This window comes from Nycticebus coucang, chromosome 4 (genome assembly GCF_027406575.1).
Source record: "Nycticebus coucang isolate mNycCou1 chromosome 4, mNycCou1.pri, whole genome shotgun sequence".
In the NCBI taxonomy this organism is placed as follows: Eukaryota; Metazoa; Chordata; class Mammalia; order Primates; family Lorisidae; genus Nycticebus; species Nycticebus coucang.
This window is the reverse complement of record NC_069783.1, coordinates 73,237,045-73,260,332: the sequence shown is the minus strand read 5'-3', so window position 1 is coordinate 73,260,332 and position 23,288 is coordinate 73,237,045. Positions and strand designations below refer to the sequence as shown.

Genomic DNA, 23,288 nt, shown 5'->3' with positions numbered 1-23,288 from the left:
TTTTAGTCCTTAGAACTCTGCTTTTCTCCTTCAGAGTTCTCTCCCTTGGGGAGTCTATTTGTTCTTATCATTCCATCTGTCTCCACCTATATGTGAATGTCAACTGATCTCCCTCAAATACACTTTTCCAAGATTTATTCTCTCTGGATCTAGCACTTAGTTTTGCCTATAGAGTTAATCTTGCTTCAGTCTTCCCAATTTATCCCTTATCATCCACAGCACCATTGATTTCCTGATCCTCCACATTTCCAGCCTTGAATCTGTGACTCTTTTAAGGCTTGTCACTTCCAAAATATTAGCCAAATTCTATCACCTTAACTCCATTGGGCCCATTAATTTTTCTTTCTTTTTTGTTTTTTAGACAGTCTCAAGCTGTCACCTTATGTAGAATGCCGTGGTGTCACAGCTCACAGCAACCTCAAACTCTTGGGCTTTAAGCGATTCTCTTTCCTCAGCCTCCCAAGTAGCTGGGACTACAGGCGCCCGCCACAACGCCCAGCTATTTTTTGGTTGCACTTGTCATTGTTGTTTGGCAGCCTGGGCTGGATTCGAACCTGCCAGCTCCCGTGTATGTGGCTGGCGCCCTAGCCACTAAGTTACAGGCGCCAAGCGTGGGCCCATTAATTTTGTCCACTGTTTCCTCCTCTCCCTTCTCTGTCCCTGCGACACTAGAGCCAGGTTTTCTTCCTAGATTTCTCTTTGGTTGGGTGGATAAGCATCTGTCTCGCCTGCAGCCCAAGCGCACTGTGAGGCTCAAGAGGGAGGCCAGCAAGCCGACCGCATAGCGCATACAACAACATGAGGCTCAAAGGCAAGAAGGCATCCTTAGCGCTTATTTTACAGTTGAGGGATGAGATGCCCAATGTGGACAACCCTCTGGTTCCTGTCACAATCAGCCAGACTTGCGATCCAGCACCTCCTCCATTACTCCGCCATCGCTGGCGTTTCCTTCCTTCAAGCTTTTGGTACAGACCCAGCCAGCACCGGCTGCTGCCGCCCTTCCCAGCAAAGTTCCGAAGGTAGATCGCGCCTGCAGACCCCAGCTCCCGACCCCACCCACCGGAGAATCCCGAGTCCCTCAGGAGAGCAGCTCCCATTGGCCAGGCTGGTCTCCTCCCCGCACCTTATTGGCTAGGGTCCTGCAGGCTCCGCCCCCTTGGCGCCTCAGGTACCAGCTGTTAAGTGGGAAATGGCGGGAAAAGCAGTGTCGGAGAGCGCCCGGCATCTGTGCAAGGCCGGCCTGGGACCCCGCCGGTGGCTGCATAGCCCTCGACGATAGCCTCAAGACCTGCTGCTCCTCACGCTCGGCTGCCACACAACCATGAGCGCAGGGAGTCGCGCGCTCCACGGCTCCGGGGGCTCGGCGCTCCCCGCGCCTCTACAGTCCTAAAAAGAGCGCTTGGCCGATTGCTCAAGCGTCGCTCACACCACTGAGGCAAGCCCAGACACAGAAGCCACTTTGTTGTCTTCGGCCCAGGGCTGCAGGTTCTGCAGCGCGAAGAGAGACGAGTTGTGCAGACATAGAGGGTCCGGGGGCAGCGGCGGCCGTAGCGGCCGCGGTAGTGCGTCCTGCTGCAGGTGCAGCAGCAGCCGACCCGCGCGGTGCCGCTCGGCCTCACGCTCCTCCGCCGTCTGGCGCCTGGGCAGACGAAGACGCTGGGTCAGCGAGGCCGACCCTCGCCCACCCCGCACCTCACAGCCACTTGGCCCGGGCCAGGGACCCCAGTCCTCCCTCACCCGCGCCGCGCCGCGCCTCACCGCCACTTGGTGCGCCGGTTCTGGAACCACGTCTTGACCTGTGCGTCGGTCATTCGCAAGGCCTTGGCTAGCGCCGCCCTCTCCGCCGAGGCCAGGTACTTCTGGCGCAGGAAGCGCCGCTCCAGCTCCAGCACCTGCGAGCGCGAGAAGGACGTGCGCGGCTTCTTCCGCTTCGGGGGGGTCCGGTTTTGGTAGGGGTGGCCTATGCGGCGCGTCCCGGAGAAGGGCGAGAGCGCGGCTATCGGCAGGGAAAAAGAGCAGAGCAGGGCAGGGTTTGAGGGGTGGCCAGTGTCACTGAGAAAATGAGCGCGGCTACTGAGGCCGCAGAGCTCCCGGTCCTTCCCTGGCCCTAAGCTCAGTCCCGCATCAGCAGAGGCCTCTAGACCAGAAAAGCCCTTGGAAGAAATGGCCCTTCCCCTTGGGTGAGGGAGAGAAGTCCCCCATAAATTCACCCTACCCTCCCTGGGTTGCGGACAGTGAGACCGCAGAGGGGCACCTGGACCCACAGTAGCTCCCCCCCATCGCCTCCAGGAATAAGAGATCAGAGCTGCGGGAGGATTCCCTGGGATAATCTGGGGGAAGGTAGGAAAGGGGGTCTTGAGCTGGAGCAGAAAGATAAGAGATGAGAAAACGGAGTCAGAGTGAGGCATGACGCTGGAGGGGTCAGACAACCTCACCAGTGAGCCGGTCCTTGGCAAAGCGGCGACCACTGTCCATCCAGGGGAAGGTGAGTCCAGCTAGGCCCCCGGCGCCTCCCAAACCCGAGGGCCCTGGCACTGCAGCGGCACCTCCAGTGGGCGGTGGCACAGGCAGCGGGCGGTGAGCAGGGACGCGGATCACGCCTCCCGGGCCCACTCCAGAGCTGCCGGGTAGCGGAGCCAGCGAGCCCGCAGGACCGTAGCCTGACGCTCCATGGAATCCACCTGAGAACGCCGCATTCTCCCCATGACCCTGGCCCGCACGACCCGGGCCTAGGCCGCCCCCGGGGGGTTCGGGGCCGCTAAGGATCTGATCTATGCCGAAGCTGATTGGCTCGTGGTGTGGAAGGTTGTGTGGAACGAGCATCGCCGGCTCCATGGGTCCGGGCCAGGGAGAACCTCAGGAAGGTTGTCGGTTGGGTTGCCGTGGGCAGCTCCAGGAACCTGGCAGTGGCGCGCTCCTGACGGCAGATTCAGGGGCCTGATGGGCTGGCCAAGGCGGGGCGCCGGGGCCCCCAGAACCGCAGCATCGCGGTGTACTCGGAGCAGCCGCGCCCCTGCCAACCGCTGCCCGTCGTCTGCGCGGGGACTCGCATCCCGGGAAGGGCGGCCAGCTGGGGCCCCAGGAGCTTCCTTGCTGACTCTGAAGCGCAGATGGACGCTGGGCTGCCGGGGCCGCTTAGCCGAGAGGGTTGGACAGTCGGGCTAGGGCAGTGACTGACAGATCGGCCCCGGGTGGGTAATGGGGGCTGGTGATAGGGCAGGGGCGGGGCCCGGCCGTTAAAGGGGAAGGGACGTCTGTTTGTGCCAAGCGTGGGGGAAGACCTAAGGGCGGAGATGTTCCGGGTGGGTGGGAGACAGGGGGCGAGAGTGTTAGGAACCAGAATCAGCGCGGGAGGGGCCCTAGCGTGCACAGCTGAGTCAGCGGAGATGCTCACCTCGCCTCCATCCTCGCTGGCCTCTGCCTTTTGGCTGCAGCCTCTTCACCGGCTTCCTCCAGAGGTGCCTCTTTACCCAGCCCCCCATTCTTCACCTCTCGATGCGTACTGCTTGACAACTTCTGGATTCGTTGTAGCCTCTGCCTAAGTGCCCTCGAAGACCAAATCTCGTTGTGGTTTCCTGGCTGCGTAAGAAGTGGCTGGGCGCTTCTTCTGTAAGAACGGCGCCTGGCGAGCTGGAGGCCCGAGAAAAGGACAGGTGTGGGAAGAGGGTAGCAAGGCGTGTCCGGTGGGCTAGGGCGGGGAACAGCTACTCTGGCTGGAGATTCTGGTGCACCTTCTGGCCTCTCCAGCAAGGCCGGTCCGTGTGCACCAGTAATTGGTGCCCTGTTTCTTAGCATTTCGATTTTCTGAAATCAGTGTAAAGCAGACCCACGGCTCCACCCAGGCCAACTCGGGCCTGTGGAAGCTTGGGCTGGCGTTCTACACCCTCCCCACACACACCGCAAACGCAGAGGGCCCCACGGCGTGAGACCATTTTCGCCTAAGAAGTCTATTCTCACGCACTCTTCTCCCCCCAACCCTCACAAAGGAGGGAGGGTGAAATCGCCACAGGCGACACGTGAGACCTTACTGAGGCCTTGGAAGGATCAGTGGCGCCTCATTTCCCATGGGCACTTAACCCCAACCAAGCCCAGAAAATGTGCCTAGAGCGTGTCAGAGAAAGAAGGAGGGGGAAAGACTGAAGCCTCTCGGTGACCTTGTGACCTCCGGCCGCGGACCCAGAAGCTTGGAGTGTGTGAACTCTGCGTCCTTCCCCGGGATGGGACCCCCGCCGGGCGGGCCCCTGAGTTTAGACCCGCCCCCGCCGCCGCCCTGCCCGGTGCAGGCCGCGGTAATCGGGTTAGCTGGTCCAGAATTACATTACCTTCCCCGGCCCGCCCCGGCCCCCGGGGGGGCTCTGGCGCCTCCGAGCCGGTGAGACTGGGCGCGGGGAGGGGGGCGCTTCTACCATCCCGCGGGCGGGTGGGCACGGATGAACAGCTTAGCCTGTCTCGACACATGGTGACTAAAGGACCCCATCCCGCTGTGCCAGCCCTGACCGTCGCCCCTAGTCCATCTCGGTGTTCAGCTCCACCTCACTGATTTCCCGGGTGAACTGAAATGTCTTCTAAGTCTAGTAGATGGGTTTCTCTGGAAGCACTGGTTTCCAATTGATTCTCCAGGATTACTGGGAAAAACTCTGTCCCTTCTTTCTCCCCAGCAGATGGGCTGGCAGCCTGGTGCCTGGGGCAGGGTGAGAGGGTATTTTCTCTCCTGGGAACCAAGGATGATCTTTGGGCATCTCGCTCGGCAGGAAGAGAAAGAAGGGTGTGCTCTCTCCAGCACTCTTGCAGTGTTCTCAGAAGCCTTAGGTAGAAGGGAGTAAACCAAGGGGGAGGGGTGGAAAAGGTGGGGGTGGTGAGCAGTAAGAATAATACAGAAGGTGCCAAAAAATGTATACGCTGTTTTTTTGTTTTTGAGACAGTCTCACTTTGTCGCCCTCCGTACAGTACCGTCGCGTCACAGCTCACAACAAGCTCCAACTCTTGGACTTAAGCGATTCTCTTGCCTCAGCCTCCCAAGTACCTGGGACTACCTGCCACAACGCCTGGCTATTTTTTGGTTGCAGTTGTTTAGGAGGGTAGGTGTATGTGGCTGGCGCTGTAACCACTGTGCTATGAGCGCTGAGCCACTGTATACACGTTTTAAGGGGAAAAACTGTATTAAAATTGTAATACTTAAGTCATATTTGACATCTGCAATTACAAGAGGTGGTCAAAAGTGAGTTGTATTCATTTTTTGTTATTGGCATATAATGAGTATTACAATTTTAAAAGTTTTTTCCTATCTTAAAATGTGTATATATTTTTTGGCACCCTCTGTATGTGACATCCTCCCCCACCTTGGCCATCTCTATCAGCTAGTTTCTCCAGCCGGGCCTCAGGGCTATTTTCTGAAAGAGGGTAGGACTCGTGTCAATTTGGCAGCTGGATTTTTATCTTTTTATTTTTATTTATTTATTTATTTATTTTTGAGACAGAGTCTCACTTTGTCACCCTTGGTGGAATGCCAGGGCATCATAGCTCACTGCAACCTCAAACACTTGGGCTCAGCGATTCTCTTGCTTCAGCCTCCCAAGTACCTGGGACTACAGGTTCCCCCCACAACACCTGCCGATTTTTTGTTGTTGTCATTGTTTAGCAGGCCTGGGCTGGGTCCAAACCCACCAGCCCTGGAGCATGTGGCTGATGCCCTAACCACTAAGCTATGGGTGCCCAGCCCCTAGATTTTTGCATTGGTGGAGACAGATAACACTCTCCCCTGTCCCTTCACAGAAACTCAAGCACCCTTTCTCAGCGGTAGAGAGGGCTACGAGGAAGCCTGAAATCTCTGTTGTTCAGGCAAAACCTTCAGAGAGATGGCAAGTGTTGGACTTCTGGGGATGGGACAGAGACACTAAAGAGATAGCAAAGGAATAGATCCTCTGGAGGGGTTTGGCCTGCAGTAAGGAATTTGTCAGTCCCTTTATCTGCTCTGAAGTTAAGTTGGGGTGGGGGTGGTGATGGTGAATGAATCAATGAATGAAAAAAAGGCAACATTATGCAGACCTGTACATCCCTACCTTTTGAGGTCAGCACAGATGGTACTGCTACCCAGAGACTGGCCAAATGATCCTTTGAGGCAAATCGTCACAAACTCAATAGTACATACAAATCTTCTGGCGGAGGGGGTGGTTAAAAAAAGTTTTAGTGTCTTTCCTATTAAACAGTTTTAACTAACCTTTAAAAAAATTTTTTTTGGTGTCTCATTTCAGGAACAGAAGACATATAATTCTGTCTGCCACAGTCCTAGGAATTTCTCCTTTTCCTCTTCCTTCTTCTAAGAGTCAGGGTCTCATTGGCCTCCAACTTCTGGATTCAAGCAATCCTTCTGTCTTATTCTCCCAGGTAGCTGGGACTTCAGGTGTGCACCACCACTTTTGGCTCAGATTGGCATATCTTTTGCCTCCACCACTCTGATTCTCTGATTGCCAGAGGAAAGCTGGTTCCTGCTAGTCCATGTTGAAGACAGAGGCACTGGGGTGAGTGCCCTCTTATACACACAAATATTTTAGACCTGTCTCACCATATCGTATGTGGTCCCCACTTCAACTCTTTAAGTCTTCAGGCCTTCAAGCCTGCAGCTTCATAGTAAGAGACCAAGCTATTAGCCTAGTCTCCTTCTCCTTCCTCTCCTTATTGTTGGTGCAGTGTTTTTCATTACAAATGGTCCCCACTCCATATCATCATTTCTCTCATCAATTTAGTTTTCTTACTCCCAACTGTCTCAGATCTTCATCATCTCAACAAAATCTTTGCCTGACTCTTCAATAAAAATTGTTTTTCCCCCCTTTTACTGCCCACACCCACTGCCTCCCTTTCCTCATCATTTATTCCTGTTTTAACCAAATGAAATCTGGCTTCACTACACTGACTCTTTCTCAGAGAGTTCCAATATCCCATATCCCTTCTCTAGGACTTCTCTGACATATTTTATTTTATTGATCACCATTTCTTAACATGTCTTTTTGGCTTCTGTAATATTGTCTTACTCTACATCTTTAGACTTTCATAGTCACTGCTAAGTTTTTCCTCCACTGATTTTGCTTCTTGAACAGAAGATCATGAGCATTTTTCAGAACTCAGACATAAGCTTTTTCTGTTTTTAGCTCTTCATCTACTCAAGTTTAATTCATTCCAATAGTCCCAACTCTTATAGCCACTCAGATAACTCTGAGACCTCAATTCTTTGTTTTGGCACTTTGGACCCACCACTCTCCTAGTCTTCTGGCCAGCTTCACCTGCCTTGCCTGTGGCAACCTTAAGTCCAGTAGGCTAAAGGAGACTCTTCCCACCCTAATCCCCAAGGCTTCTCATTCACCCTATTACCCAGGCCTACCTAACAAAGCCCCTGGCTACTTCTTGCTATTACCATTGAAATGTTTCAGATATAGCCCTTCCTTTCCATTTCTATCACTAAATCCCTAATCTTGGCTGTCATCACCACCATCTGGATTCACTCATTTGTTCATCCAGAAAATTGTAATTGAACACCTACTATGTGCCTGGCACTGGATATATAGCTGTGAATACAAGAAAAGGAATCCTTATCATCCCTAGAAACTGAGAAACTGACATTCTAGTGGGAGAGACAGATGATAAACTGCATAATATTTCTAATATTAGAAATAAGTTAGATAAGAAAAGAAAAAATACGTTAGATAATAACACTAATAAACACTAAGAAGAAAAAGCAAGGAAGTGAAATGTAGGTAGGTTGTTGTGAGTGATCACAGAAGCCTCATAAAGACCTAAAAGGAGACATTTGATTATCTGAACATTTAAAATTGGAGACACAGTGGGAGCATATCCTGGTGTGTCTATGAAACAGTGAAGAGTCCAGGTGGTTGAACTCATCCAGGGCCTTGCAGGACTTTGTAAAGACTGTAAGGACTGTAAGGACTTTGGTTGAAGAGAGAAGCTAGGGCAGTGCCTGTGGCTCAGTGAGTAGGGCGCTGGCCCCATATACCGAGGGTGGTGGGTTCAAACTCGGCCCCTGCCAAACTGCAACAAAAAATTACCAGGAGTTGTGGCGGGCACCTGTAGTCCTAGCTACTTGGAAGGCTGAGGCAAGAGAATCATCTAAGCCTAAGTTGGAGGTTGCTATGAGCTGTGACGCCAGGGCATTCTACCAAGGGTGACAAAGTGAGACTCTGTCTCTCAAAAATAAATAAATAAGAGAAGCTAGCAAAAGTTTTTGAACAGTAAAAAGAAACAACCTAATTTTTCAATTTTATTTTTAACAGCCTTCTGAGGTATAATTAAAATGTACAGTTAGTTTTGTCAAATGTATACACTCATGGAACTATCACTACAATCAAAATAATAAACATATACATCACCTCAAAAAGTTCCCTGTATTCCTTTTGATTGAAAACAGGCTAAAGGGGGCAGCGCCTGTGGCTCAGTGGGTAGGGCACTGGCCCCATATACTGAGGGTGACAGGTTCAAACCAGGCCCCGGCCATATACTGAGGGTGACAGGTTCAAACCAGGCCTGGCCAAACTGCAACAAAAAAATAGCCGGGCTTTGTGGCAGGTGCCTGTAGTCCCAGCTACTCGGGAGGGCTGAGGCAAGAGAATTGCCAAAGCCCAGGAGTTGGAGGTTGCTGTGAGCTGTGTGACGCCACAGCACTCTACTGAGGGCAATAAAGTGAGACTCTGTCTCTACAAAAAAAGAAAAAGAAAACAGGCTAAAGAGGGGTGAAGGTGGATGAAAGGAAAGCAGTCAAGAAGCCACTGCAATCAGAGGAGAGATGATGGTAGCTTGGACCAGGGAGGTAAGTACGCAGTGGCTGTAATGAATAGTTGATTAACAAATAATTAAACTTCTTGCTAATTATTCACTCTACTTTACTTTGAAAAGAAATGAACGAAAATTTTATAACACCCTCTCTTCAAAAAAGTCTGCTAGCTCCCAATTGCCCTCAGACAACTTTTTTTTTTTCTAGAGACAGAGTCTCACTTTGTCTCCCTCCTTAGAGTGCTATGGTGTCGCAGCTCACAGCAACCTCCAGTCCTTGGGCTTAGGTGATTTTTTTTTTTTTTAAGACAGAGCCTCAGGCTGTCATCCTGGGTAGAGTGCTGTGACATCCCAGCTCACAGCAACCTCCAACTCCGGGGCTCAAGCGATTCTCCTGCCTCTGCCTCCCAAGTAGCTGGGACTACAGGCGCCCGCCACAGCACCTGGCTGTTTTTTGGTTGCAGCTGTCATTGTTGTTTGGCAGCCTGGGCTGGATTCAAACCCGCCTGCTCAGGTGTATGTGGCTGGAGCCTTAGCCACTTGAGCCACAGGCGCTGAGCCCTTAGGTGTACCTCCCTAGTAGCTGGGACTACAGGCGCCCGCCACAACACCCGGCAATTTTTTTGTTGCAGTTTGGCTGGGGCTGGGTTAGAACCCATCACCCTGGGTATATGGGGCTGGCGCCCTACTCTCTGAGCCATAGACGCCACCCCCTTAGACAACTTCTTAAGGCCCTGATTTTTTTTTTCTTTTTGAGACAGAGTCTCACTTTGTCACCCTCAGTAGAGTCTGTCATGATACAGCTCACAGCAACCTCAAACTCTTGGGCTCAAGTGATTCTCTTGCTTCAGCCTTCCACGTAGCTGGGACTACTATTTTTAGAGACGAGGCCTCGCTCTTGCTCAGGCTGGTCTCGAACTCGTGAGCTTAGGCAATCCACCTGCCTAGGCCTCCAAGTGCTAGGATTACAAGCATGAGCCATTGCACCTGGCCAAGGCCCTGCGTTTTTTTTTTTTTTGTTTGTTTGTTTTTTTTTTCTTTTTGTAGAGACAGAGTCTCACTTCATCGCCCTCAGTAGAGTGCCATCACACAGCTCACAGCAACCTGCAACTCCTGGGCTTAGGCGATTCTCTTGCCTCAGCCTCCGGAGTATCTGGGACTACAGGCGCCCATCACAACGCCCGGCTACCAAGACCCTGCTTTTTATATCGTCTCTATCAATCAACACCATGGCCTCCTTCCTGTCCTTCTGTGGTCATTCCTCCCCATTCTTTCTTTTCTATTCTACTACTCTTCCATCTCCTCCCCCATATCTAAATTGTGCCCACACAAAGTCCCACTTTCTCCAGAAAGTTTTTTTGGGGAAGGTCTCTATCTTTCCCTTTAAATCTCTAGTTGTATTTATTGCTAATGCCTCACAGTAAACTCACTCCTTTTTAAATCCCACTATCAGTACTCAGGGACATCGGTGTACAAGCTCTCGAGCCCCCTCGGTCCTTCCCAAGTGTGGGGTGGGCCTATGCTACCACAGGCGCTCGCTGCCTAAGCGTGTCTGCGGTAGTATCCTAGTCGTCTTCCCCTCCTCCTTCGGCATCTGCTCTGCATTAGTCTGTCCCAGGCCTCCGCAGGCGCCGATGATTAAATCATCATCATTAACCAGGGCCTGCCCACCCACCCCCCCACGCCATCTCCCGGCAGCAGGGAGAAAATAGGGGGGTAAGATCACTACCAAGTCCCTGGGGTCTCCCTTTCCACCCCACCCTGTATCCTCCTCTCCGACACTCCGCAAAGCCCCAGGAAACTCTCGCCACAAGGCCGAGAGAAGGCCTGCCATCTGAATGAAGCTCCGCTACGCGGACGCGACAGTAAGACCGTCTCAAAGGGCGGCATTATGGGAGGACTCAGGAGCGGTTTCCTCAGCCGGATGGTAGTCACAGGAGACGGATGACCCTAAATGGGTAGCGGGTGCAGACAGCCAGGCCTGTTAGGGTAGGAGGGGGGCAGTCTTTCACAGGCTCCAAAAGTTAGTCTTGAGATCGTGTAGGGTCTATTATGATGATTCCTACAGGACGTCAAAGAGGTAGAACCTTTCCCTACTTTACCCCCCACCCTTCCCCAATTACGGATTGAGGAGGGGGAGGGGCCACTGGGGCTCAGGTGAGCACTCGGGGAGTAAGAGACAAGGGCGGGGCCTTACAAAGGCTGAACGAATCCGAAAAGACCTAGGCCTTCGTTGCTGGGAGACAAGTCCCGCCCCGCAGGCGGCACCGGAAGTGGCAGGCCAGGATCAGCCTTTAAGATGGCGTCTCCTCAGGGGGGCCAGATTGCGATCGCGATGAGGCTTCGGAACCAGCTCCAGTCAGTGTACAAGATGGACCCACTACGGAACGAGGTGCAAGGGCGGCAGGGTTACTGCTGTGGTCGGCTAGTGGGGCGAACTGGGGCGGGCTAGAGGACGGGCGGTGGCTGGCTGGGCGCCCAGTACGCCTGCGCAGAGCAAGGGCGCCCAATGCGCCTGCGCAATTGCGGTCGGGCTGCCAAACTCCGGGCTGGAACGCCTGCGCATTTTGCTGCCCACGTCTTGTAGTCTCCCCTGGGAAAGGAGGGTCAGGCGAGTCCACGTGAAAGGTGCCCCCGCTGTGCGCGGAGCCCTCTGCTGGGCGGAGGAGGAGTGCCACTCCCCGGCCGTTGATCCCCTGCTGACTGCACAAGGTGCGGGGCTTGGCCATGGAATCCAATGAAAGAGGCGATCCCCAAGCCGGGAAGGCGCACAGGTTCGGGGATGGGGATGAGTGATTGATAACCGAGGATATATCTGCAGGAGGAGGTTCGAGTGAAGATCAAAGACTTGAATGAGCACATCGTTTGCTGCCTGTGCGCTGGCTACTTCGTGGATGCCACCACCATCACAGAGTGTCTTCATACTTGTGAGTGCCCTAGATGGCGCCTGCCTGGTTATTCAGGTCCTAGTTCTCACCAAGCTGACTGCCATCATCTGTGTTGCCCACCTTACCCATTCAGGCACCCCACTCAGTCCATGAATCCAGTTCCCAGAGGGCCTGAGAGTGTTTTTCTCTTCCTGCAGTTTGCAAAAGTTGTATAGTGAAGTACCTACAAACCAGCAAGTACTGCCCCATGTGCAACATCAAGATCCACGAGACGCAGCCACTTCTCAATCTCAAACTGGATCGGGTCATGCAGGACATCGTGTACAAACTCGTGCCTGGTTTGCAAGACAGTGAGTGGTGGTTGGTAATCTGATTTTGAGGGGCTTCTTGAGGACTGATGCTAAGTGGCAGCTTCAGCTGACAAGGGCTTTGGTGTGAATCATGTAGATAAAGAGGTTGACAACTAGAGGAACAAAGAGTGAAAGAGGACTAATATTTTGCTCCCATACTTCACCCCCTTCTAGGTGAAGAGAAACGAATTCGAGAATTCTACCAGTCCCGAGGCTTGGACCGGGTCACCCAGCCCAGTGGGGAAGGTATGTCCCTGACAGCAGGAAGATGAATTAAAGCCAGAGATCATTCCTCTTGCCCAGTTTTGCTCTCTGGGGAAAGAGGAGTGTGGAACCTGTACCTTCTTCCTCACTACCCTGTCTTTCTCAGAGCCAGCCCTGAGCAACCTCGGCCTCCCCTTCAGCAGCTTTGACCACTCTAAAGCCCACTACTATCGCTATGATGAGCAGCTGAGCCTCTGCCTAGAGCGGCTGAGGTAAGAGGCAGGTCAGGGGTTGTACAAGGTGATAGCATTGATGACTTAGAGCCAGGAAGGGGCTTGGGGAGAAATTGAGCAGTGAGGAAGGACCTGTTCCCTTGTAGAGACTATATCTTGGCTCTGGGTGGGAAAGAGGAGGAAAGATAGGGCTCCCTAACGTGTGTCTGTTTCCCCTCAGTTCTAGCAAAGACAAGAATAAAAGCATCCTACAGGTGAGAAGGGCTGATGGGGAGGGCCTCTCTAAGGAGACTTACCTTTCCATGGCTCTTCCCTCACATACCTTGTTGTCTTCCCTCCCTTCCCCACCCCCAGAACAAGTATGTTCGATGTTCTGTTAGAGCTGAGGTACGCCATCTCCGGAGGGTCTTGTGTCACCGATTAATGCTAAATCCTCAGCATGTGAGTAATCCCACATTAGATTTTTTTGAGGGAGAAGAGGCTAAGAAGGGAGGGACAGAGACTAAGATGGACTAAAGTAGTTCTTGACTTACCGAAGAGGAGAGTTCCTAAAGTTGCCACCATCTTCCTTCTAGGTGCAGCTCCTTTTTGACAATGAAGTTCTCCCTGATCACATGACAATGAAGCAGATATGGCTCTCCCGCTGGTTCGGCAAGGTAAGCCAGCAGCCAAGGCAGTCCCAGGGCAAGGGTGGGCTGTGAGACCTTTCTGGATAAGGATAGTCTTCACTGACTACTTCTTTCCCTGGTTCTCTCCTTAGCCATCTCCTTTGCTTTTACAATACAGTGTGAAAGAGAAGAGGAGGTAGGGGCCAAGCCCCTGTTCCCTCCTACTCCCCTTCCTTCCCCAGATATTTATGTAAAATTAACTGTGGCTTTATTTTTTGAAATAAAAACTTTTTAAAAAGCATCTCTCTTCTTTAGTCTTCTGAGTTTCGTTTTGAGGAAGGGCCTTCTCCTCTATGGCCATTGGCCCCTAATGTCTTGCCAAAGGATAAGGGTAGACTGTATATGTTTTAAACAAGGCTACCCTCAGCACTCTTTCCGGTTAAGGGAAAGCTTTTTGAAGGGGAGCATTCACTCTCCTTGTATGCTGCCGTATATGTGCAGGCCTGTGTGAAGGTGTCCTAATTCAGCAGTGGTGAGATAAAGGCTAGGGTGGCTAATGCAGGACAGAAGACAACTGATAAAGAAAACTTCAAAGAATTGCACAATGGTTTTATAATAGAGGAGGAGAAGTCTAAAAAACATGGGGTGGGAGCCACAGTGATAGTCAGTCATGGAGGCCTAGCTGTCCATACAGCATTCAGCAAGCCCTTTAGGGCCTGGGGCTTAGGTAAAGCCAGGGGTTGGGGAAAGAGTAGTTGAGGAGGATGGGGCGGTGCCTGTGGCTCATTGAGTAGGGCACCGGCCCCGTATACCAAGGGTGGTGGGTTCAAACCTGGCCCCGGCCAAACTGCAACAACAACAACAAATAGCCAGATGTTGTGGCAGGCACCTATAGTCCCAGCTACTAGGGAGGCTGAGGCAAGAGAATCTCCTAAGCCCAAGAGCTGGAGGTTGCTGTGAGCTGTAACGCCACAACACTCTACCCAGGGCAGCAGAGTGACACTCTCTCTAAAAAAAAAAAAAAAAAGTAGTTGAGGTGAGGGAGTTGATTGGAGGAGAGAAGGGCAGCGTCAAGGAACAAGAGGGAAGAGGCAAGAGAGGAGCTCCATTTATTTAATCAGCAAACATTACTTTGTAGGCCATGTGACTGGGTGCTGAAAATAAACCCAGCCAGTGACTCTGTTCTATGGACCACTCAGTGGGATAGCCAGAGACTTGCCCAAGTGGGACAGGAAGAGAGGGAGGCCAAGGCAAAGAGTTCCTGAAGGCAGTGAATGTGGTGGTGCCCAATCTGGGAGAAGTGAAATGCAGTGAGCAGTCTGAGTGTCTCCAGAATCTGAATTTAAACCCTAAATTCTATGTTATCCCAAGTCTGACAAGAGGGTTTCAAGAGGGTGTTGTGTGTAGCTGTACCTGGTGAGTGTGTGCTGAAGGCATTGAGCTTCCATAGATGGAGGTTGGGTGGCAGGGAACAGGGAATAGGACTGCCTGACAGTGAAGGCAGCCTGAACTGTGCAACAAAGCTTGACACGTACTTTGCCCACTGTGGTATCAGTGCCTGTTTTCGGGGTTGCTTGCACCCAGGAGTTTGAGGAGGCCGTCAGCTATGATGGTACCTCTGCACTCCAACCTGGGCCACATAGTGAGTCCCCATTTCTTTTCAATTTTTTTTTTGAGACATTTTCACTGTGTCCCCTGCGTAGAGTGCCATGATGTCATCATAGTTCACAGGAACCTCAAACTCTTGATCTCAAGTGATCCTCTTGCCTGAGCCTCCAGAGTAGCTGGGACTACAGGTGCCTGTCACAGCCACACTGGACTAGTCTATTTTTAGTAGAAATGGTCTTACTGGGCGGCGCCTGTGGCTCAGTTGGTAAGGCGCTGGCCCCATATACCGAGGGTGGCGGGTTCAAACCCAGCCCCAGCTGAACTGCAAACCAAAAAATAGCTGGGTGTTGTGGCAGGCGCCTGTGGTCCCAGCTACTCGGGAGGCTGAGGCAAGAGAATAGCTTCAGCCCAGGAGTTGGAGGTTGCTGTGAGCTGTGTGATGCCACGGCACTCTACTGAGGGCGATAAAGTGAGACTCTGTCTCTACAAAAAAAAGAAAAAGAAATGGTCTTACTCTTGCTCAGGCTGGTCTTTTAACTTGTGAGCTCAGACAATCCACTCACCTCCACCTCCCAGAATGCTAGGATTACAGGCATGAGCCACTGCACCTGCCTGGGCTGCAAGTCCCCACTTCTAGAAATAAATAGATTTAAAACAGAGAGCTGAAGACTCATGGGGAAATTTTCCTGAGCACAGGTCTGGTGCTCTTTCATGCTGTATATGTTGGGCTTGAGAAAGTGTCTGTACCTCTGTTCTGAAGAGGAGTGTAGGCCAAGAGGTAGGTGCAGATGGAGAGGCTGCAAATGCCCAGGAAGAGCACTGGAGTTTGTAGGGGCAGGCAATGGGGATCCATGTGGGGGGACACTGCAGAGTCACTAGCCTGGATACAGTTCCTTCCTGACATGACCTCCAAGATGACCAAAGCTTCCAGTGTTTCCAGGCCTCCTGCCTAGAATGCTTCTCCCCCACCAGTATCTCCTTCAGGAAACATTCCCTCAGCCAGAATCAGGCTTCTGTCACTTTTTTTTTTTTTTTGAGACAGAGTCTCACTTTGTCACCCTCAATAGAGTACCGTGGCATCATAAGTCATAGCAACCTCAAACTCTTGGGCTCAAGAGATTCTCTTGTCTCAGCTTCTTGAGTAGCTGGGACTACAGGCACCGACCACAATGCCCAGCTATTTATAGAGATGAGGCCTCGCTCCTGCTCAGGCTGGTCTCAAACCTGTGAGCTCAGGCAATCCACCGTCTTGGCCTCCCAGAGTGCTAGGATTATAGACGTGAGCCACCGCGCCAGCCAGACTTCTGTCAGTTTTGAGCCTGCTGCTCTAGCACACCTCTGGAGATTTTGGATTAATTACATCTATCCTAAGGCTCCTCTCTTTTCTCCCTCACTGAGCACACTAGTGTTCTTTATTTTTTATTTTATTTTATTTTTTGAGACAGAGCCTCAACTGTTGCCCTGGGTAGAGTGATATGGTATCACAGCTCACAGCAACCCCCAACTCCTGGGCTTAAGTGATTCCCTTGCCTCGGCCTCCCAAGCAGCTGGGACTACAGGTGCCTGCCACAACGCCCAGCTAATTTTTGGTTGTAGTTGTCATTGTTGTTTGTCAGTCCTGGTCTGTATTCAAACCGGTCAGCTCTAGTGTATGTGGCTGGCGCTTTAGTGGCTTGAGCTACAGACGCCGAGCCCACGCTGGTGTTCTTAAGAAGTTTGTGCCATGGGCGGCGCCTGTGGCTCAGTCGGTAAGGCGCCGGCCCCATATACCGAGGGTGGCGGGTTCAAACCCGGCCCCGGCCAAACTGCAACCAAAAAATAGCCGGGCGTTGTGGCGGGCGCCTGTAGTCCCAGCTACTCGGGAGGCTGAGGCAAGAGAATCGCTTAAGCCCAGGAGTTGGAGGTTGCTGTGAGCTGTGTGAGGCCACGGCACTCTACCCGAGGGCGGTAAGGTGAGACTCTGTCTCTACAAAAAAAAAAAAAAGTTGGTGCCAAAAAAAAAAAAAAAAGGCATCTTCTAGGAGTGACTGGAGGGAACGGTGTGAGCTAGGGGAGGGAAAGTAGAAACGCTCATGGGGACTTTCCAGGGGCCAAGCAGCTTCGGGAGTTGGGGAGCAGCCTAACTGGGTCTCCTCTGAAGGCCCTCGGACTGGGGCTTGGCGGCAGCTCGGCATCTAAAAAGCCGGATCTGATGATTGGTGAGTCCGAGGCCCCGAGGCCTGAAAACCAACCCCCTCGGGTTGAATGAAGCCTTTGATGACACACGCCCGAGGCCAAGCAGCAGCGGTAGGACTCAGCCTGGATCTAGGGTGGAGTGGCTGTCCCGCCTTCGCGCAGTTCCGCGGAAACCAGCCTTGGTTTAGTCTGTCAGCGGCGGTGGTGGCGGCAGCTGCGGCGAGTCTCCTGAGGTGGCGGATGCTGACCGGCTGCGGGCTCGGGCATTGCCCCCGGCCTGTGGATCCATTCCTCCCTCTCACCCTGAACCAGGGCGGTTCTGTGCCAGGCGGGCGATCACGTCCACAGTTCTCTTGGGCTTCACCACCCAGAACGCACCCGAATGTGGCACCGCGCTCTGGAGGCAAAATGGGGAAGCCACAGGGTCGCCCCGGGGCGCAGTCCGCCATCCCCCAGCTCCCTTGGCCTCGCTGCGCTTCCCGGAGAAAGAATCAGTCCACACCAAACACGCCCTTGTCCTGACCCTGCCTGCCGTTCTCATCCCTGCCATTTCCGCGGCTCACGCTCACCCAGCGAACCAGCAAGAGAATTTGCCTGAGAACAGGTCCCTTCGTCAGCCAGGCCAGTGTCTCCCAGGGCTTGAAGGCAGGAAGGAGATGGAGCTGGAGCAAAGGACTGCGGGTGAACAGCGAGTCTCAGCGGAAGGTGTGTGGGGGCGGGGGGTTGAGTTCAAAGCCTCTGCGGCGTCCCGGCCGCCACACCCTCCTGATGGCGGTGGGTGCTCAGAGCTCTTTGCTAGCCAGGGTACAGAGCTGAAAAGAACGCACCAAACCCACCAGGCCAAAAGTAACTAAACTAAAATTTTAATGTCTCAATCGGTTCGGCCAACCTCAATGTATTGTGAAAGAGAGAATCCCAGAAGTGTGCCAGATGGATGGACGCCCCACCCTATGCTCCCCTAAACTCCTACTCCCTCCACCTTGGTGCAAGGATTTTTTCCTAAGGATAAGGAGGGGGGCAGGGGATAAGCACTGTGAGATTGTCCTTGTCAACCAATCCCAAGGGGGATTATTCTGAGGGTCCTCCAAGCCCCCATACACAAACGCTCACAGAATTCAATGGAATTCCTGGGGCAGACAATCCGCAGATTAAAGCTGGCCTCCGTGAGACCGAAGTGTGGGGGATCTGGTTGGATGGAGTTTAGGAAAAGAGACATAAGATGGGAGTAGGGCTGGGGGATGAGAATGGGAAACCTGAAAGGGTGTGATTTAGGAAGGTGTGAGAAAGAATTATAAAATGGGAATTGGGGTCCCTTTCCAAAGGAGTGAAGGTTGGAATGTGGAGATCGCTACAAGAGGAGAGAAAGCTTGCTTGACCCCAAAATATCTGAAGGGATAATAAGAAGAATCTGAGGAGGTGAGAGACATGACAGATTGTATGAGGATGACAGGGAAGGAAAACCATGGGACTCTCCAGGCAGCATGAAGGCTCCAGTCTGCAGATCCCCTGAGAAGGACCCAAACTAAGGCAGAAAGGTGCTGCCAGAAGAGATTCCCAGTGATTGAACATTTGGGAGCTTCAGCATTCCCAACCTGCAGTGAGGGGAAGTCTATGAGACAGCTGAGCAATCCCCCCCACCCCGCCCCTTAACCAAAGTTTAATCTCTTAATCTACATCATTAATCACTCACCCTTCTCCTACCCACCTCTGTGGATCTGGTTTCACCCCAGCTCAGGTTCCAGAGACTTTACTGGGAAAAGCCCCCTTCTCTGGCCCCACAATTGTCTGGAGTAGACTATGGCTGCTGTGATGACCTTAGCGGGGGGAGTCGGGGGGGGGGGCTCCCCTGTTCTGGGCCTCCTACCTTTACCAGTCTCCTTTTTCTTCTCCTCCCCAAATTTATGTTTGAAGACAGTCCAATCCCAGTACCTGACCCTAGCTGCAGAGGGAAGAACATAGGCAGAGACATGGAAAGGGAGCAACACAAAGGCCCATCAAGAGAGTCCCACACTCCTCATAGACACACACAAATAATTGAGAGCAGAGGTACAGACAGACATAAAAGCCACACAGATGATGCACAAGTGAAGGTCACAGCGTCTGCATAGTGACATGCCTGGGATGTGGTGGAGCAGTTCTTGCTATCTCCTGGGAGCTGCTTTAATTGCAGATTAAGTGAAACCACAAGGATGGCTCTAAGGGCTGAGGGCTGAGGCCTGCAGGCAAGGGAGGGTTGTTCCAGGCCTCCCCTGCCCCTCACCATTAATAACCAATTAATGAGGTTCTGAGGCAGCTCAGCTTTCCACTGTGGCCGGGCTCTGCTCTTTCAACCAGCAGTGGCCCATCAGGCTTCCAGTGTGTTGCTCAGGGCACCGCAAGGGCACCATTTGAATGTCTGGATGTCTGAGGGATGAGGGGGTTGTTGTAGGGAGCTCCCCTTCCATCCTTGTTGAGGGGAGTCTTTGGCCCAGGTGCCTTAGATCTCATAAGCCCTATTTGGGGCACCCCAACTCCAGGCTTCACTTGCCCCAGAGAATAGATAGATAGGTCTACAGTACTAACTGTAGGAGATACAGAGGTCTAAGGGGAAAGTGACATAATAGACAGTTCAGGAGGCACTGTCCTGCTTCTTTGCGGCACTGTTGAAAAAAAATCCTAGGGGGCAGGCATGGTGACTCACGCCTGTAATCCTAGCACTCTGGGAGGCCAAGGTGGATGGATTGCCTAGCTCACAGGCTGAGCCAGAGCAAGACCCCCATCTCTAAAAATAGCCTAGTATTGTGGTGAGCGCATGTAGTCCCAGCTACCTGAGAGGCTGAGGCAAGAGAATAGCTTAGGCCCAAAGGTTGAGGTTGCTGTGAGCTATGATGCCATAGCACTCTACCAAGTGTGACAAAGTGAGATCTGTCTCCAAAAATAAATAATAAAATAAAATAACTTTCCCACTGGTGGGAGTGGCAGAGCTTCTCTGCCTTTGGGCTGTGAATCCTCCAACTATTTGTGGGTGGAATGTAGGAAGAAAACCCATATCCTGCTGGGCCTACACAGCTGGAACCTCCAGCGCTGCCTTCTCTTACACTGGAGAGCTGTGGGATGCTCGCCCAGGACCAGAACGAGTGTGGAAGAGAAGAAAGAATACAGAGAAAGTAGGAATGACTATACCAGGCCTCAGAGTTGTGCCTTGGTTGGCAGGGGTGCCTGTCCAATGATCTGGTTGGATCTGGGAAGTCACTATTTTGTGGGGAGTGACCCCTCACTGATCCTGGCCCCTTGCTTCTCTTTGCTGTTTCTGAGCCTCCGAAGGATGAGGAAACCATATGTGAACTATAGGAACTTAACAAAAAGATAAAGACATACAAATTCAACTTATTTTTTCCAATCCTCACTGGCAAAGACCCCCTCCTGGGAAGTTGCTCTAATTCTGGGTTTGCTGTGTCTTCTCTCCTGAGGCTTAGGTCTCTGGCAGCTTCTCCACGTGTTTTGATTTGGTCAGGGCCTCCAAGCAATAGTGGGGCGGCCTCGTGTCCACTCACCTGCGCTTGCTTCCTCCTGGCAACCCCACTATTCCCAGTTACAGTCACTTCGCCAGGCGGGTCCTCCCAAGTCTAGTGCCTCTCCACCCCGCGCGTCACTAATCACTTCCAGGCTCTGTAAGAGCATTTCACGGGTTTGGGGTGAGGACGAGGTGGCTAGGTTAGGAGACTGAGGTCCTACCCGGGGTAAGGGACTCTAGCACAGTCAGCCCTAATGCCTTTCTCTTCGAAACTTTGCAAATCCCCCGCCGTTGAGGCCAGGGAAAGCAATTTTATCGCCCGCGAATTTATGAGCCGAAGCAGCGGCTAGGCGGCACACAGAGTCTGGGGAAATGGGCCCAGTTTGAGTGCACACCGGGCGGTGCCCCGCAGCCCCGGTCTGGTGGGCAGTTACGCCTGTAGAAATACCGCTCCCTGGTTTCTACCGGCTGCAGTCCCACCGCGGCCCCCGGTGGAGAGGTGGGGAAGCGGGAGGAGGGGCACACAGGGCTCAGGCCCAGCGCCGGGGGCGGGTCCGAGGCTGGGGGCCCGGATCAGGAGCCGAGCGCTGGAGCCCAGGAGGCTGCGGAGACTAAAGCGCCGAGCGCAACTGACAGCAGGACCTTCACAGCCCGGCCGGCCATGAACTCAGGACGCGAGCAACGGACCCCCCGGACACCCTTCAGCATCGCAGACATCCTAGGCCCGCGCATGGTCCCCCGAGCATCCTCTGACCCGCAGCTTCCAGAGTCGGGTCCCAGTCCCTCTTCGCCGCTGTGCGCACTGGAGGAGCTAACCAGTAAAACTTTCCACGGACTTGACGGGCGCGCTCCGCAGCCCTCCGAAGGTACAGCACGGCTAAGGTCGCGGACTCTGACTTGGCCTTCTCCCTACCTCTTTCCCCTGGTTCCCTGTCTCAAACCTTCGTCCTACCGCGGTCCGGCCATCCTAATCCATCCCCTGCCCTCAGCCCACGAGCCAGGACTCGCACCTGTGGCCTCTCACTTCTCGGTTAGTTCCCCAGCTCCGCGGTGGTATGCAGAGGTAGCCAGCGCCAAAGGGAAGGGCCGTGCTGTCGAGAAATGAGCGACCTGTTGATTGGCTCGCTGTAGGTGGGGCAATTGCGACAGTGAAAGGCTAGGGAGGAGACAAAGGCTTGAGCCACAGCGGTACACTAATGCTCCCAGGCAGGGGCTGCTTGGCAAACTCTGCGAGGCGAGGCTCGGGTCTCTCAGGGCGACCAAGCTCTAATTCAAACCCCTTTCTTCCCGAGGAAGCACAGGGAATTTCGCCCAGCATTGGGCGCGGAACTCCACACTCTGCCTTTCCTCACTTTCTATACCAATACTATCTCCATTTTGGGTTCGCGGAGAAAGCGCTTGTGTTACCGAGGAAGTGTAAACCGAATGCCCAACACAATCCATGACCTAAGGAAGGGCACAGTCCAGGTCCTGTTACCCTTACCACACGGAGTTGGCTGCCCCTACTCTTACCCCCTCACGCCACCCCCAGCCTACAAGCCCGCTCAGCCTGGGGCTCCAAAAGGCCTCGAAGGCCCCTCCCCAGATGGTTTGACCCCGTTCCAAGTCTCCTCTGGCCTGTTCCACCCTTCTCTCGCTCCTCTGCTTCCGCAACACGTCCTGAGCCTACTGGCTCCGGTACCCCAGCAGCCCGCCCTGCTCGGAGCCCCCTACGTTTACCTCGGTTTGACCCCGCGCGTCCGTGAGGGGTCCTCATTCATCTTCCCGACTCCCTCCCTAACCCACTCTCAACCTTCTGCTCTTCCTCGGGGGCCACCACCTGATTCTGGCAGGCTGGAGGCTGACTACCGTCCTATCCCCGCAGGCCGCGCAGGCCCCGAAGCGCTGGGCCCTGGCCCTGCCAGCCGCAAACGCCGCAAGTCCCGCACAGCGTTCACTACGCAGCAGGTGCTGGAGCTTGAGCGGCGCTTCGTCTTCCAGAAGTACCTGGCGCCATCCGAACGGGACGGGCTGGCTACGCAACTCGGACTGGCCAACGCGCAGGTCGTCACTTGGTTCCAGAACCGGCGCGCCAAATTCAAGCGCGACGTGGAGGAGATGCGCGCCGACATCGCCTCGCTACGAGCGATGTCCCCCGGAGTTCTGTGCAGCCTGGGACTGCCCAATGGCACTCCAGGCGTAGGCCTGGGTCCCAGTCCCCGTGGGCCTGACTCCGGGGTCCACCTGTCAGACGAAGAGATACAGGTGGATGATTGAAAACTAAGCCGCCGCAAACCCTGAGCTCTGGGACCCCAGGCTCCTCACCTCCGTGCTCTGCCTCTTATCTGCATTCCAAGGCGGAGAGAAGCGCTCCATTCAGATCTCTTCTGGCCTGCAGTCTAGATGTCCACCTTTCCTAATTTTTTTTTTCATGAGACAGTCTCACTTTTGTCACCCTCCGTAGACTGTTGTGGCATCACAGCTCACAGCAACTTCAAACTCTTGGGCTCAGGCAATTCTCTTACCTCAAGCCTCCCAAGTAGCTAGGACTACAGGGGCCCAACACAACGCCCGGTTATTTTTTTAGAGACTGGGGTCTTGCTCTTGCTTAGGCTGTTCTTGAATCTGTGAGCTCAGGGCAATCCACCCGCCTCAGCCTCCCAGAGTGCTAGGGTTACAGGCCTGAGCCATTGCTCCCAGCGTCACCTTTCCTAATTGTTGGGAATAAAGTTGAGACTCCACCAAATGACGCCCCAATCCAGACTCCTGCCCGGTGCCAGTAACAACAAAATCTGAGGATTATTGTGGAGATTCCGCGCCTTGCACTGTGCTACTTTAAACAGCGGGTGTTTCCTTTAACCCACATAGCAACTCTGTAAGGTAGGTGATAATTGTGCCCATTTTACAAAGGAAGAACCCAGAGGTCAGGATTTGGACCAGTTTCGAGCCAGCTTTCAGAGCCAGTGCATGTG

General features: G+C 53.3%; 3 protein-coding genes across 4 annotated transcripts; 2 read left to right on the top strand and 1 right to left on the bottom strand.

Moving 5' to 3' along the window:
• Positions 1 to 1,162: 1,162 nt before the first annotated feature.
• TLX2 (T cell leukemia homeobox 2) lies at positions 1,163 to 4,814 on the bottom strand. 2 transcript variants are annotated; one of them, XM_053590006.1, is made up of 3 exons: positions 2,436 to 4,814; positions 1,759 to 1,996; positions 1,163 to 1,639 (listed from the first exon to the last, which is right to left on the bottom strand). In XM_053590006.1, the coding sequence occupies exons 1-3, from the start codon at positions 2,833 to 2,835 to the stop codon at positions 1,423 to 1,425; spliced, it is 855 nt and encodes a 284-aa protein (XP_053445981.1). In that variant the 5' UTR covers positions 2,836 to 4,814; the 3' UTR covers positions 1,163 to 1,422. The 2 variants fall into 2 exon arrangements, with proteins under 2 accessions (XP_053445981.1, XP_053445980.1); XM_053590005.1 differs by having other exon boundaries at positions 1,759 to 2,560.
• Positions 4,815 to 11,050: 6,236 nt separating this feature from the next.
• Positions 11,051 to 13,353, top strand: PCGF1 (polycomb group ring finger 1). Its single transcript, XM_053590003.1, has 9 exons — positions 11,051 to 11,170; positions 11,600 to 11,705; positions 11,864 to 12,016; positions 12,191 to 12,262; positions 12,387 to 12,492; positions 12,674 to 12,707; positions 12,808 to 12,894; positions 13,029 to 13,109; positions 13,214 to 13,353. The coding sequence occupies exons 1-9, from the start codon at positions 11,078 to 11,080 to the stop codon at positions 13,259 to 13,261; spliced, it is 780 nt and encodes a 259-aa protein (XP_053445978.1). The 5' UTR covers positions 11,051 to 11,077; the 3' UTR covers positions 13,262 to 13,353.
• Positions 13,354 to 20,810: 7,457 nt separating this feature from the next.
• Positions 20,811 to 22,653, top strand: LBX2 (ladybird homeobox 2). The gene is made up of 2 exons (XM_053590002.1): positions 20,811 to 21,203; positions 22,202 to 22,653. The coding sequence occupies exons 1-2, from the start codon at positions 20,999 to 21,001 to the stop codon at positions 22,591 to 22,593; spliced, it is 597 nt and encodes a 198-aa protein (XP_053445977.1). The 5' UTR covers positions 20,811 to 20,998; the 3' UTR covers positions 22,594 to 22,653.
• Positions 22,654 to 23,288: the final 635 nt, after the last annotated feature.

Excerpts from the sequence above, each read along its gene's own strand:
- TLX2 (XM_053590005.1), bottom strand. The coding sequence starts at position 2,408 with ATGCCTCACTCTGACTCCGTTTTCTCATCTCTTATCTTTCTGCTCCAG. Across the intron at positions 1,640-1,758 it reads AACCGGCGCACCAAGTGGCG|GCGCCAGACGGCGGAGGAGC; the intron begins GTGAGGCGCGGC and ends TCGTCTGCCCAG.
- PCGF1 (XM_053590003.1), top strand. The coding sequence starts at position 11,078 with ATGGCGTCTCCTCAGGGGGGCCAGATTGCGATCGCGATGAGGCTTCGG. Across the intron at positions 12,263-12,386 it reads CACCCAGCCCAGTGGGGAAG|AGCCAGCCCTGAGCAACCTC; the intron begins GTATGTCCCTGA and ends TGTCTTTCTCAG. Across the intron at positions 12,708-12,807 it reads AGAATAAAAGCATCCTACAG|AACAAGTATGTTCGATGTTC; the intron begins GTGAGAAGGGCT and ends CCCCACCCCCAG.
- LBX2 (XM_053590002.1), top strand. The coding sequence starts at position 20,999 with ATGAACTCAGGACGCGAGCAACGGACCCCCCGGACACCCTTCAGCATC. Across the intron at positions 21,204-22,201 it reads CGCTCCGCAGCCCTCCGAAG|GCCGCGCAGGCCCCGAAGCG; the intron begins GTACAGCACGGC and ends CTATCCCCGCAG.